The 12,386-nt window shown below is 45.1% G+C and overlaps 1 protein-coding gene and 1 long non-coding RNA gene across 3 annotated transcripts in view; one reads left to right on the top strand and one right to left on the bottom strand.

Annotated features, from left to right (window-relative positions):
• The window catches only part of SLCO2A1 (solute carrier organic anion transporter family member 2A1), a 59,128-nt gene that overhangs the window by 4,804 nt on the left and 41,938 nt on the right, over positions 1-12,386 (bottom strand). Inside the window, exons 5-10 of one of the 2 annotated variants that reach the window (XM_083506444.1) lie at positions 10,903-11,001; positions 7,017-7,150; positions 5,468-5,549; positions 4,146-4,310; positions 2,185-2,374; positions 1,067-1,226 (exon numbers count right to left, since the gene is read on the bottom strand). In XM_083506444.1, coding sequence (XP_083362570.1) covers positions 1,067-1,226; positions 2,185-2,374; positions 4,146-4,310; positions 5,468-5,549; positions 7,017-7,150; positions 10,903-11,001 — 830 coding nt within the window. The remainder of the gene's footprint in view (positions 1-1,066; positions 1,227-2,184; positions 2,375-4,145; positions 4,311-5,467; positions 5,550-7,016; positions 7,151-10,902; positions 11,002-12,386) is intronic. The other variant, XM_083506445.1, reaches the window with a different exon arrangement.
• LOC310708403 lies at positions 7,728-11,485 on the top strand. Its single transcript, XR_014527002.1, has 2 exons — positions 7,728-10,436; positions 10,479-11,485. It is a non-coding gene; the product is annotated as an uncharacterized lncRNA (long non-coding RNA).

Genomic DNA, 12,386 nt, shown 5'->3' with positions numbered 1-12,386 from the left:
ATACAGTGCTTTTAAAAATCAAATGTGCGATTTGAAAACTTGTGATCCAATCCCTTGAGAGCTTATGGCAGTTCTCAATACTTTGAATATGGGCACACAGGTAAATGAACAGATAAAAAAAGTACACGTGCTAATATTTGATCCAAATTGGTTCAGCCTAGGTCGCAAGAACAGCAACAACCACAAACATCACGTAGAAAAGGTTGTGACACAGGCAGGTAAGCAATGCAGCAAATGAGACAAGGAACATAAGAGGCTTCCAATAGATGCTCATATTTTGGCTGTGTATGGTGACATGCCAGTGATATACTGGTGATATTATTAAGAGGGCCCTTTAGGGTGATCTTAAGTATTGGGGTGGTACATCAGGCTTCCTCTTGAAGATGTAGGGCATGAGCCATTATAAGTCAAAACCTGGATTGTGTTTGGAAGACCATGTAATACCACAGCATCTTACTAGTGGAGCAATCAAATGAACCAGTGGTCCATTTACCCATTCTGTTATCAACTTTGAATGGCAGAAGCGCTTCAAATTCTCAGACACAGCTTTTCCCAAGATGCTGCTGTATTGGGGATGTCTGGAATTGAACCTGAGGAGCATGTGTTCTCCAACAGAGCTATGGATTCCCTGCTAAGTCACTATTTTCAACAGGTAGGCCAACTGGAGCCAATACTGAGTATAACTCAATGGCTCAGGAGCCCAAAGCTCTAGCAACACCTCTGTATGTTGAGCACTACAGTGGTACCTTGGTTTGCAACCGCTTTGGATTACAACCATTTTGGATTACAACCACATCAAACCTGGAAGTGTGTGTCCCTTTTTTTTTGGATTACAACCCATTTTTGGGGGGATTACAACCAATTTCGGGGGGAGGCCCCACTGGCGAAAGCACGCCTTGGGTTACATACAACCTGTTTTGGTTTACAACTGGACCTTTGGAACGGATTATGGTTGTAAACCAAGGTACTACTGTATTTAGATTTGAGGCCATTAAGATGAGTGGACATTCAGTACTCCAGATCCTCTTACCAGCCCCTGGAGTTTTCCATCGGTACTACTACATACCTTAACACGGGATGCGGAAGAATTACTGAATAAACCAGTACAACCAGCGTGGCAGGGAGAAAGGTACTCCACGCCATCATCTCCACAGACTGGGTGGAAGAGATAGTCTGAGCAGGAGCACATCCTGTTGCATTGAGCCTGTCCTGGGGAACTTGATGTCCTGCCAGAAAAAGAGAGGCAAAATAAAATGAAATTAAAGAAGATGGGTGAAAGATACTTTTTTTTTTTAATGCATTGGGTGATTAACCTTTGTTTTCCAGTCTGTTATTGTTGAGTTCTTGCCACTTGGAAGTCTGGCCTCCTGCCTAGGACTTACCCACCCAAGATACGTCTAAGGTTTTTCAGTGAACTCGGTCGTAATTATTACTCACACGCACATGCAGACAAAACACTCACGTACCTGGGTGGGAAAACATTTGATGCCTGGAGGAATCAACCTGAGCTGAGTCTTACCAGTAAAAAGAAGGGGGGGGAACCCCACCATTGAACACCCAAAGCAGAACAAAGACGAAAAAAGCCAGTCAAAAGAAAACGAGAATGAAAACTGGAAACATTCTAGGTGCAAAGTACGATCCAAGGTCAGTATCACATGGGATGTGTGCAATATTGAGAGCTGCCATTTAGACAAACCTTGTCCACTTTGACCCCCATCAGCTCTCTGAGACCTCAATTAGAGAAATTCCATAGCCTTGGAAGCCCTGAGAGTCTTTTATATGGAAGGTGACCTGGAGTCAGTCTCTTTTAATGTGCCAATAACATTTTCTACCACTCAGCTTCCCCGCTCTCTGAAATACCATGGGGAATAGAAAGAACAGCAAGGAGGAAGAAATGATTCAGTGGCAATTGTTGGGGTTTATCAAAGGAAAGTGTGAAGGGGGAAATCTTAGCACCCATGATTTTAGAGTGGATGACTCAAAGTCAGGGATGGTGAATCTGTGTCCCTCCAGATGTTCCTGGACTCCAACTCCCATTGTCCCTAATCACTGGTCATGCTAGTTGGGGCTGATGGGAGTTGTGGTCCAACCATCTTTGGAGGGCCACAGGTCCCCCACCCCTGCACTAAATTCTAATTCCCCACCCCCACCCCACGGTGCTTAATGGAAAGCAGAACGTGTTACCTGTCTGGATAAATTTCTGCTATCTTCTCTGTAGAGCAACCCATGAAGAACAGAGGGAGGCAGCAAAGTGTGGAGACGAGGAGCACACTGATGGCAAACCGTGGGATAGCTTTGAGGGAGAAAGCAAAACGCTTCATGACAAGGCCTCCAAATAGCATTCCTAGGGCAGCTGCAGGAAGGTTCACAGATCCTGCAAAAAAAGGGGAGGTGGAGAGGAAGCAACGGGAGACAGTGGTTCGTAGCTGAAAGCAACTTAATTTTTTTAGCCAAAGCATGAAGTCAATCTTAAAGCTGGAATAGAACTGTACTCTATTTTGCAGGGCGAGGCCAACACAGAGTCACTCTTACTGAGTCCTGGCCACTACCCTAGGAGCTGCTCTACATGCAATGGGATTCCTCCAAGGGAAGCATCCTCCTTGTGAGGGTCTGCATGAATCTTGCATGTAACACCTAGTTGCAATGACTTCATGTTTGTAATTCAGAAAAAGTGTACTTGTTCTGGGTAACTCATCATCATCATCATCATCATCATCATCATCAAACCTTTTAGTGGCATCACATACAAACATCCATAGTAAATCAATACAGAATTACCACCTCCCCAATGTCGCGGAACATTTGTCAAATGAAAAGAGGCAAAACAGTCTAACATGACATATCTAGGTCTCCAGGGAGATCAGACACCTGCAACGTGTTTCTACAACAAAAAAAACCAAATAAAGATATTTAGCCATAAACTTGGTGAGCTCCTGATCATTCCCCAGTAATAGAAAATGTATGACCTCCAACTCTGGTTTCCATTTGGGGATGCAGAGTTGATCTAGAAACTGCTGGCGGAGATCAGCATATAGTTTACATTTAAGAACCATATGAGTAAGAGTTTCCAGCAGGTGGTCTTCACATGGGCAAATTCTTTCTCCTTCCACCATTCCCGAGAACCTTCCCCAAAGGAGGTTTGATGGATTTGAATTAAACCTGGCCAGTGAAAATGCCCTTCTTTCTTGAGGGATAAGCAGAAATCCAAGATAATTGTGATTAGTTTCATATGCCCAAGAAAGTTGAAAGTAAAGAGGGGAACATGTTTTCTCTGCTGCTGCTGTTAGTTCCTGGTGTTCAATGTCCCACAACCTAGTTTTTATTATAGCCTTGGCAGATGGTGGGGGCACCGATCGCAAAAGTTCTGGGTAAATAAGGTCAGCCTCCACTCTAAGGAGATGGAGGACACCTCCTGCTTCCAGCACAGCTTTGTCCCATGTTACAGGCAAGATAGAAGGAGTATTTCCTTCTAGTTTCAGAATGCTTTTGTTGCATTTTTGAATTATGTAACTGTTTGCCCATACTGCAGGGCCCTCAGCTTGTTTAGAAGGGTGCTAGTTTATCCTGCCTATCTCAAAGGGTCTATCCAAGCAGAGTTTGGCTTCATCACTTAACTGAAAAAGCTGTAAGTGTGTAGTATACAGATACATACATACACACAGAGAGAGAGAGAGAAAAGAAAAGAAAAGGGAAGCACAGTGAGCTGATTCACAACCAGGATAGATGGAAATGCTTGACCGTCGCCCACACAAACACTGTCCAACTGCAGAAGGCCCCACAGCAACTTCCTTAATTAAATTATTTTTGACTCCACGACTCCAACACCCACAAACATTTAGAGCTCTGCCAAACCAAAGTCTGCCCTGACTCCTGAGTAATGATCATTGCCTGGTGTGGTTAAAGGGCACCCATTCTTTCCATGAGTGGCCCAAGGACTAGAGAGGTAGCCAATGATTGCCTAGATGCCTTTGACTGCCTTACCCTGTCCTCCTCCAATCAGATTGGACTGCCAGCTGGTATGATACCAAGAAGGACTGGCCCCAAAGCCTTGAGGAACGTAACCTGGCTATAACTTTATTCTGAGAAGGTTTGGGCTGTAATAACTAAAAATCATGATTAGTTGAGAGGCATTGCCATTCCCTCACCAATGAGGAAGTTTGCATAAGAAGAGGTGGTGCCAAACTGTTTCTCTAGGAACTTGTTGAGGAAGGTGGAGAGGCCAGCAATGACTGAGGAGAAGCTGCACTGAGCCAAAACCAGGAACATGAAGAGCGGATTGAGGAGCAGCCTCAGGAAGCCTTGGGGAAACTCTGAAGGCAAAAACAGGGGAACATGTCAGTCATACAGAGGGCCTCACCAGTTGCATGAGCAACAGAGAGCATGCTTTAAAACAACAGCACTCTTACGATCTCATTTATTTAACACCTTTTTATCATGCTCTTCATTCCATTTAAAATGGTCGTGCTGGTTCAAAATTGGTTAGATGCAGCACAAAACACAACAATAAGCCTATAAGGGGAAAATAAAGAGATTCTTAAAACATACACATTTTAAAAATACATGGGTGTACAAAAGAGTTTCAGCCTACCACCAAAAGCACTGTGGTGTCGGGTGCCAGGTGAGTCTCTATAGCAGGGATAGAGAACCTGTGGCCTTCCAAATGTTGTTGGACCACACTAGCTGGGGCTGATGGGAGTTGTGGTCCACCAGCCACAGGCTCCCCATCCCTGCTTTGTAGGGAACAGCATTCAATAGACAGGATGTCAGTACCTAGGAGGCCCTTTCCTTTGTTGTCACATATCTTACCCTATCATAAATGTTAGTTACACCAAAAAGTCCCGTGGAATTCTATTCCCATTGGGCCAGACTATTAAGGCATGTCAAACCTGGCTTCTGTTTCTAAAGTCAGTGATGCCTTGGCTGGACTGATTTAGGTTCTTAACTGGCCTTCTGCTAAATGCTTAAGGGAAAGGTTACATATCAAAAACAGACTGCGGTGGGTTTACATTAACAATATCTTTTGTAAAAAGAGAGTGCTATCAATGGCTACAAATCATTATGTCTATGGGCTGTGTCCCGGTCCAGAGGCTGCATGCCTCTGAAATGCCAGTTGCTGGAGAACAACCTCATGTCCTGTTTAGGGGCTTCTCAGAGGCAGCTGGCTGGCCACTGCCAAACGGGAGGCTGGACTAGATAGGGGCTGGGTTTGCTCCCGAAAGGTTCTTTGATTCTTCCTTCTTGTAATATGCAGCATGGTCATATGTAGCTAAACTGATGAGCTTTGCACAAAAGCAGCAGAGGTTGCAGCCAAGAAGTCTTTCAGGAGAACATCAAAATAACAAAATCATACACAGCTGCTAGCTAAGATAAGGATACAGGTGTGGGCGCTAAGGGATCTTGTATTTCTAAACAGTTCCTTTTTTGCAGTGTAGCCTGAAAGCTGAAAGTTGGTAAGAAAAGCCTTTACTTTTGGTAAATTCTACCAGTGATCCTTCCTCTGCCTTGGCCTTCTCAATCTTCTTCAGGACGTCCACCTCATATTCCGCCTGCTGGGACAGAAGCAAAGAGAAGGGGTTTTTTGTGTGAACAGGAGGGTGATGGTTCATTTTGTCCTCTGGAAACAAGGCCCTGAACATGCAGAGCAAGCACGAAACAGGATGCAGATCCTGGGAGCAGGCCCAGCAAAAGCAAAAGAGAAATTATTGTGGGGTGTGTGCATGTTCTTCTCCGAGCATAACAGTGACAGCAAAAAAGACTGAGGCAAGAAACAAAACAAAAAAAAAAGGCTGGCTCATCTGGAAAAAAACTGACCTTGCCCACAATACAAATGACATTCCACCTGCTTCCATACAGCTTTCTTTGATTTGGCTATTGGCAAGTCTGGAACCTTTACCCCCATTTTGAACACTGACTTGATGAATACGAAGGGAAGTTATGGCAGAACTTTTGCCTCTTGGTTTACAAAGTGATTGGAACACTTTAGGGGCGGCTCTTGAGCTACTTTTTGTACCATCACCCTCTGCTTGGGGTGCCTGCTATGTCCACCTTCAGAGAGGGACACTGAAAAAGCTCATCTGGTAGAGAGCATGAGACTCTTAATCTCAAGGTCAGGGGTTTGAGCCCCAGATTAACTGCTCTCCTGCTGCCATGAAGGGTAATAACAGAAAGGGGAAAGCACACACACACTATAAAAGCCTTCATATGAGATTAAGATGAGGATGCGTATTTCTCCCCTCTTACTGTATTTAAAAGTAAGGAAAGGAGTCAGAGCTATACTGAATATGCAAGACAAAGACTAACACTGGGATGCTTGATAGTATTTCCAACATCTTTGTTAATGGCTTTAAATATATATATATATATATATATATATATATACACAAGGGGAGTATTTACATGCTGCCTTCCTTGCTATGGAATGGCACCCCTAAACAGAGTTTTTCCATTTCAACTTGTTGCTCATTCTTTAGACACAAGGCAGGCTAGAATAAGGTAATAAATAAGGCATATCCCCTGTGTTGGCAAGGCAGGCATTTAAGGTGTTATGCTTCTATCAACAGCAAGAGGCTCTGCCCAGTGGAATAATGTGATTGCAGTGTACAGATCCTACACTGGAAGTCATGCAGGCCAAACCCATGCAGGGCAGGCTTTTCTTCATAGTGATTATTGTAGCACCTAAAGAGCCCAAATTAATAAATCAGAAAACTGATGTACAGAAATAGGGGACGAGACAAGAGTTCTTGCTCAAGCAAGCTGCTACCTAAGAGGCAGGCAAATAGGAAAATGGTTTAAAATAGAAAAATACAGGCCCAATCCAGGACAGGCCTGCCTTCTTCATCTTCCCAGTGGGCCAAAGAGACTTCCCCTCTAGAACAACAGAGGTTCCTCAGAGGAATTTTTCCCTTGCAAGGGTTCACCAATCACTTTGGAAGAGCTCTGCTGCCTCTTGGCTGTGCCCTCAACAGCTGTAGTTGGAAAGGGTTGCCCTTCTCTTCACCATCAGCAGAGACACTTACCCTCCCTTTGAGCATATACCGGGGGAAGAAGAAATAGGGAATGGACGTGAGCACCAAGCAGCCCGAGGCAATGAGGAGTCCCAGCCACCAGGCTCCAATCCAGCGCTGGTCTCCTGGGACCAACTGCACATCCTCTGAAAAGAGATGGAGAAATTAAAAAAGAGCTTTGTGAGTCCACTTCCTGGTACAGTGGTACGTTGGGTTAAGAACTTAATTCGTTCTGGAGGTCCGTTCTTAACCTGAAACTGTTCTTAACCTGAGGTACCAATTTAGCTAATGGGGCCTCCCACCGCCGCGTGATTTCTGTTCTCATCCTGAAGCAAAGTTCTTAACCCAAGGTACTATTTCTGGGTTAGCGGAGTCTGTAACCTGAAGCGTCTGTAACCCGAGGTACCACTGTATTTAGGTGGTCTGCACTGCACTGTGTTCCCATGGAGTATGAAAGATAGCTCATTGACCCTTGCAGGAAGGGGAACCTGTGGCCCTCCAGATGCTGCTGGACCCCAACTTCCATCAGCCCCAGCCAGCATGGCCAATGGACAGGGATGATGAAAGTTGTAGTCCAACAACATCCAAAGGGCCACAGGTTCTCCTCCCCTGACCTAGTGCCTCAATTAATAAAATAATAATAAAAATAAAACAATAACAATAAAATAATAAAATAAAATAAAAATAAAAATATAATAATCATTTATTATTTATACCCTGTCCATCTGGCCGGGCTTCCGCAGCCACTCCGGGAGGCTTCCAACAAAATATTAAAATACAGTAATGCATCAAACATTAAAAGCTTCCCTAAACAGGGCTGCCTTCAGATGTCTTCTAAAAGTCTGGTAGGTAATTAATATCATTCATGTTCTTTTAGATATCACTAATCCCCAAATATCTCCAGGACTGGGGGATCCATCTTCCCATGTGACCAATCACCTTCAAGGGCACATCCAATATTGCTCAGGATTCCTACAAAAAGCGGCAATGCAGCCTCACCAGAGCTGGGCTGCTTTGTTGTTGCTGTATTGAGTCTCTCAATACTGGAGCTTTTTATTTTTGGCTAGAGACATTTTTTTGTAGCTACTCAGATCTCAGTGCCTGCCTGACACAACAATGATAATTCTGCCATTTCACTAAACTAGGATAAATGAGAGGTTTACCACCTAAGGAAGCTCTGCTCTAAAAAGCAGTAGCTGTAAGTTCAGGAGTAGGGAGCCCGTGGCCTTCCAGATGTCGCAGAACTACAACTCCTTTCATCCTTCCCCACATTTACTGGGGCTGGTGGGAATTGTGGTTCAGCAACATCTGGGGGGCCACACCTGCTACAGTTCGTGAAAACGTCTCTTTAGCGAAGGCAGGGTATATTCTCCCTGATGATACAGTGGTACCTCAGGTTAAGTACTTAATTCGTTCCGGAGGTCCGTACTTAACCTGAAACTGTTCTTAACCTGAAGCACCACTTTAGCTAATGGGGCCTCCTGCTGCCGCCGCGCCGCCTGGAGCACAATTTCTGTTCTCTTCCTGAAGCAAAGTTCTTAACCTGAAGCACTATTTCTGGGTTGGCGGAGTCTGTAACCTGAAGCATATGTAACCTGAAGCATATGTAACCTGAAGTACCACTGTACTTCATTGGGAAAGTTGCTGCCACTTCAGATCACAATCCCTCTGTTTGAGAAAGTTTGAGAAAGCACGAGCATTTGGTGAGGAACGCACAGTGGAAACCAAAGAGCATCCGTGCTGCGGAAGGTGTTTCTTGGGAGGGAAGGCTTTAAGCAGGCGACAGCCAAGATATGGGGTTAGAGGAAGGAGCTGGCACATGCAATTCATTTGTGCGATTACAAAGTTAATTAGAGAAACCAACCCTCTTTCCTTTTAGACGCCTAATGCCTGCTGAAACTGTTTCCCCAGCAGTCTGTGCAGACAGGGGAGCTGGAAATGTTAGCTGCCCTCTTCCTGGAAAGACTATCCTGTCCCATTGTTCCTAGGCTGGGCAGAGTTCTGCTGGCAGAGAGTCAGGCACTAGCACAGCCACTGACCCCCGTGGAGCAGCCATCTGAATGAGCCTGGCTTTTGGAGTCTATGCTCTCCAGGGACTCTGGAGAAGAGACGCCGAGTCATTTCACTCTGAGAGCGGACATCCTCCAGGCAGGAGGCCTTGCTCAAAGGAGCCCACGCTTCACTGGGGTTGGCATGGAAAGTGTCTCTCCACATTGTTAACGAGTGGGAAGGAATAAACAGCCATCTCCAGCCTTTTGCTCCTCAGCCCAGGCTTCCTGCCCTTCAGGATTAAAGCGTGTGCAGGCAAAAAAAAACGAGCCCACGCCCGGCAAAAACAATGGCTCGGCTTCCCTGGACGTGACCGGCCCACTCAAGACTGGGCGACATCATCAAGCGGTGGCCACAAAGGGGTAATTAAAGCTGCCTGTCTACATGCAAAAGAAACCCGCTGTCATTTCCGTCCTCTCTTCTCACTTATTTTCTTTATCTTCCACAAGGTATCATTCTGTTATCTCCAATTGCTTGGAAGCAATGCAGGAGAATTCTTTAGCACAGAGACACGGATATAGGAAGAAAGCCTCTGTTACACGGTGGGTGGGTGCTGGAGAGAACAGGTAGAAATAGTGATCAACCCTAAGGCAGCAATCTTCTGAGTCCAGTGCTCTTTCAGACGTACAAAGCAAATTTGTGATGCAACAGCCCTAGACTGTCATCACCCTGCCCCACCCCCACCCCAATGACAGGCAATATATGTGAAGCAAGAAATAGCACCATGGTGTAGATCGGGGGGGGGGCATCAAAGATGGAGAGAATGGCCTGCCTGAAGCTATCTAGCCAGATTACCTGCATTCCAGATTACCTGCATACTCTGCCACAGAACAACAATAGTGCATGAAGTTCATTGCATGCAGGGAGATAAACCCATCTAGTTTCTATAGACAGTTCCACCTACATGCATTATGGCATCACATATTCAGGATACTTCCCTGCCAACATGGTTATGTGATCTGTGCAAAGTGGATCTGAATCACTGCTGTGCATTGCACAGGTACTATCACCAACAAATGTCCCTGATTCAACAGCAGACACCGAATGTGATGTCTCCCTCGGGTGAGGAGCAAAGGAAGCTAGTCTAGTGGATCTCCACACTGCAAATGATCGGCCATCAGATCTGGACATCCCTGCCCCATGACTGGGGTCCTCATACCAGCTGCCTGAGTTCCTGGCTGGCACTCACAGTCACACACACACAATTTCCCCCAGAGTCACAGGTGTACAGGAGATAGCAAGCCAGACAGGAACATCAGGGCCACTATATGGACAGCAGTATGTGAAGCTGCTCAGGAGGAAGGGGCAGCACATGGAAATACGCTGCTCAGATCAGGGCCCGGCAAAAACCCAAAAGGGATGGAGCTCCCAGCTCCCAGCCCAGTCTGAGCTGCTCTACTGCTGAAGCAACAGCTCCCGCCACAGCTCTAAGCGTTGGCCTTCCTGACCAGGTAAAGTGACAGCATTGCACACTGCATGCTCAGGTCACTTAATGGGGCAACGACTTTGGCAATTGAACCACTACTTTGTGGTGCTGGTTCTAACATTCTTCCAATAATACCTGAAAACCTTTTGCTGCTTTAGGACTTTTAATCTGCAGATAAGAATATGTGGTGATGTTGGTCTTTGGGTACGTAGGGGATATCAGAAAAATCTCTAACTGTATGTAGTCAGGTCATGTCTTTGCCTGTCACCTAGCAACACACCAAGAATCTGCCCTCAAACAAAACCGGGAACCAGTAGCGTGCTTTGTGTGGCCATGACTCAATTTCCATAATCAAGTGGCTCAGACGATGGACCTGTGAATGTGTACGAGTCCAATACCCCCTCAGCAAGAACAGATACTCACTCAGGTCAACCCTCCCATAGTCCACAAATATCCGCAGTGCTGCAGAACCAAGCAAGTAACCGAAAGCCGGGCCAAACACTGCAATGGCAAATAGGATTGCTGAAAGAGAGAGAGAAGAGGATAAGCAAGTGTGCATGAGTGACATTGCATCCATGTTTCTGATGATGTTTTATTTCTTCCTAAAGCATGTTTTAAGCCACACAGTGTTTGTAGTAAATGAACAAGAAGATGAATGGTGTTGAAAACCAACCAGACAGTTAATACTATTTCTGCATTCCACACATCCTATTGAATGAAAAGCAGCTGCTACTGTTCAGACAGGATCCTAGCAATGCTTGTGAAATAAAGACTATGGTATCACATCCTTTTCAACAGCTTTCCCAACCTGCTTTGGCCCCAGCCAGCTGATGGGAGTTGTAGTTCAAAACATCTGGAAGGCAGCAGGTTGGGGGAGGCTGCATTGCTGTTCCACCTGCCATTTATTTCAAACATGAAAATCGTGTGGTGAAGAGACACAGAGACAGAGACAAGCAAAGAAATGTTCTGAAATTTGCATAAATACAGAAAGTATGCACTTAACCAATTTTTAAAAAATTAATTTGCACAATGTTACTTTACCTTTGTGCAGAAATGCACAGAGACTAATTGTTTGATCCCATGTTAAGAACTCTAATTAATAATAATGATAACAATAATAAATTTTGTATTTATACGCTGCCCATCTGGCTGGGTTGCCCCAGCCACTCTGGGGCATATATACCTTTTTCAAACAGTGCAATCCTATATATAGCTACAGAAATGACCCCCTCCCTTGAGTTCAATGAGACTTACTCCCAGGCAAGTGTATTTAGCCGTCCTCCCTAACCTGGTGCTCTTCAGATGTTGCTGGACTACAGCTCCCATCAGCCTTGACCATTGGCTGTGGCTGATGGGAGTTGCAGTGCAAAACATTTGGATGGCGCTAGGTTGGGGAAGGCTGGTGCATAGGATTGCCATCAAAAACCTTGAGGGCAACCCACCAGAGAGATGAGTCACCCAAAGGGAATGTTCTGGAGCTATACTTTAGTGAGAAAGTATCGACAATGGGAAGGTTCAAAGCTTCCTGTTCCAACCACCAAAGTTTTTAAAGCATTTAGCAGAAGATACCAATGTTTTTATTATAGTTTCCTCCCAGTGTTCATTTGCAAAAATGAAAGCTTAGATTTTTCATTATTTTGCAGATGCTGCCATATTCTGCTGGTATGTGTTTTCTCTGGAAATTGTATTCAAGCATGGTTGTTGGTTTTTTTTTCAAGATTCTGAGCACTATAGCCCAATAAAGACCAGAGGACAATATCTGTGGAAAGTTAGGCTACTTAGAATCATAGAACTGTAGAGTTGGAAGGGATCCAAATGGTCATTTAGTCCAACCTGCTTCATGCAGGAACCACAGCTAAAGAAACCATGACAGATGGCCACCCAATCTATGTTTAAAAACCTCCAAT

The sequence above is a fragment of the Podarcis liolepis genome, assembly GCF_965112155.1.
Source record: "Podarcis liolepis genome assembly, chromosome: 5".
NCBI classification, from domain to species: domain Eukaryota; kingdom Metazoa; phylum Chordata; class Lepidosauria; order Squamata; family Lacertidae; genus Podarcis; species Podarcis liolepis.
Note: the sequence above shows the minus strand (reverse complement) of the source record. Positions and strands in the feature narration are given on the sequence as shown.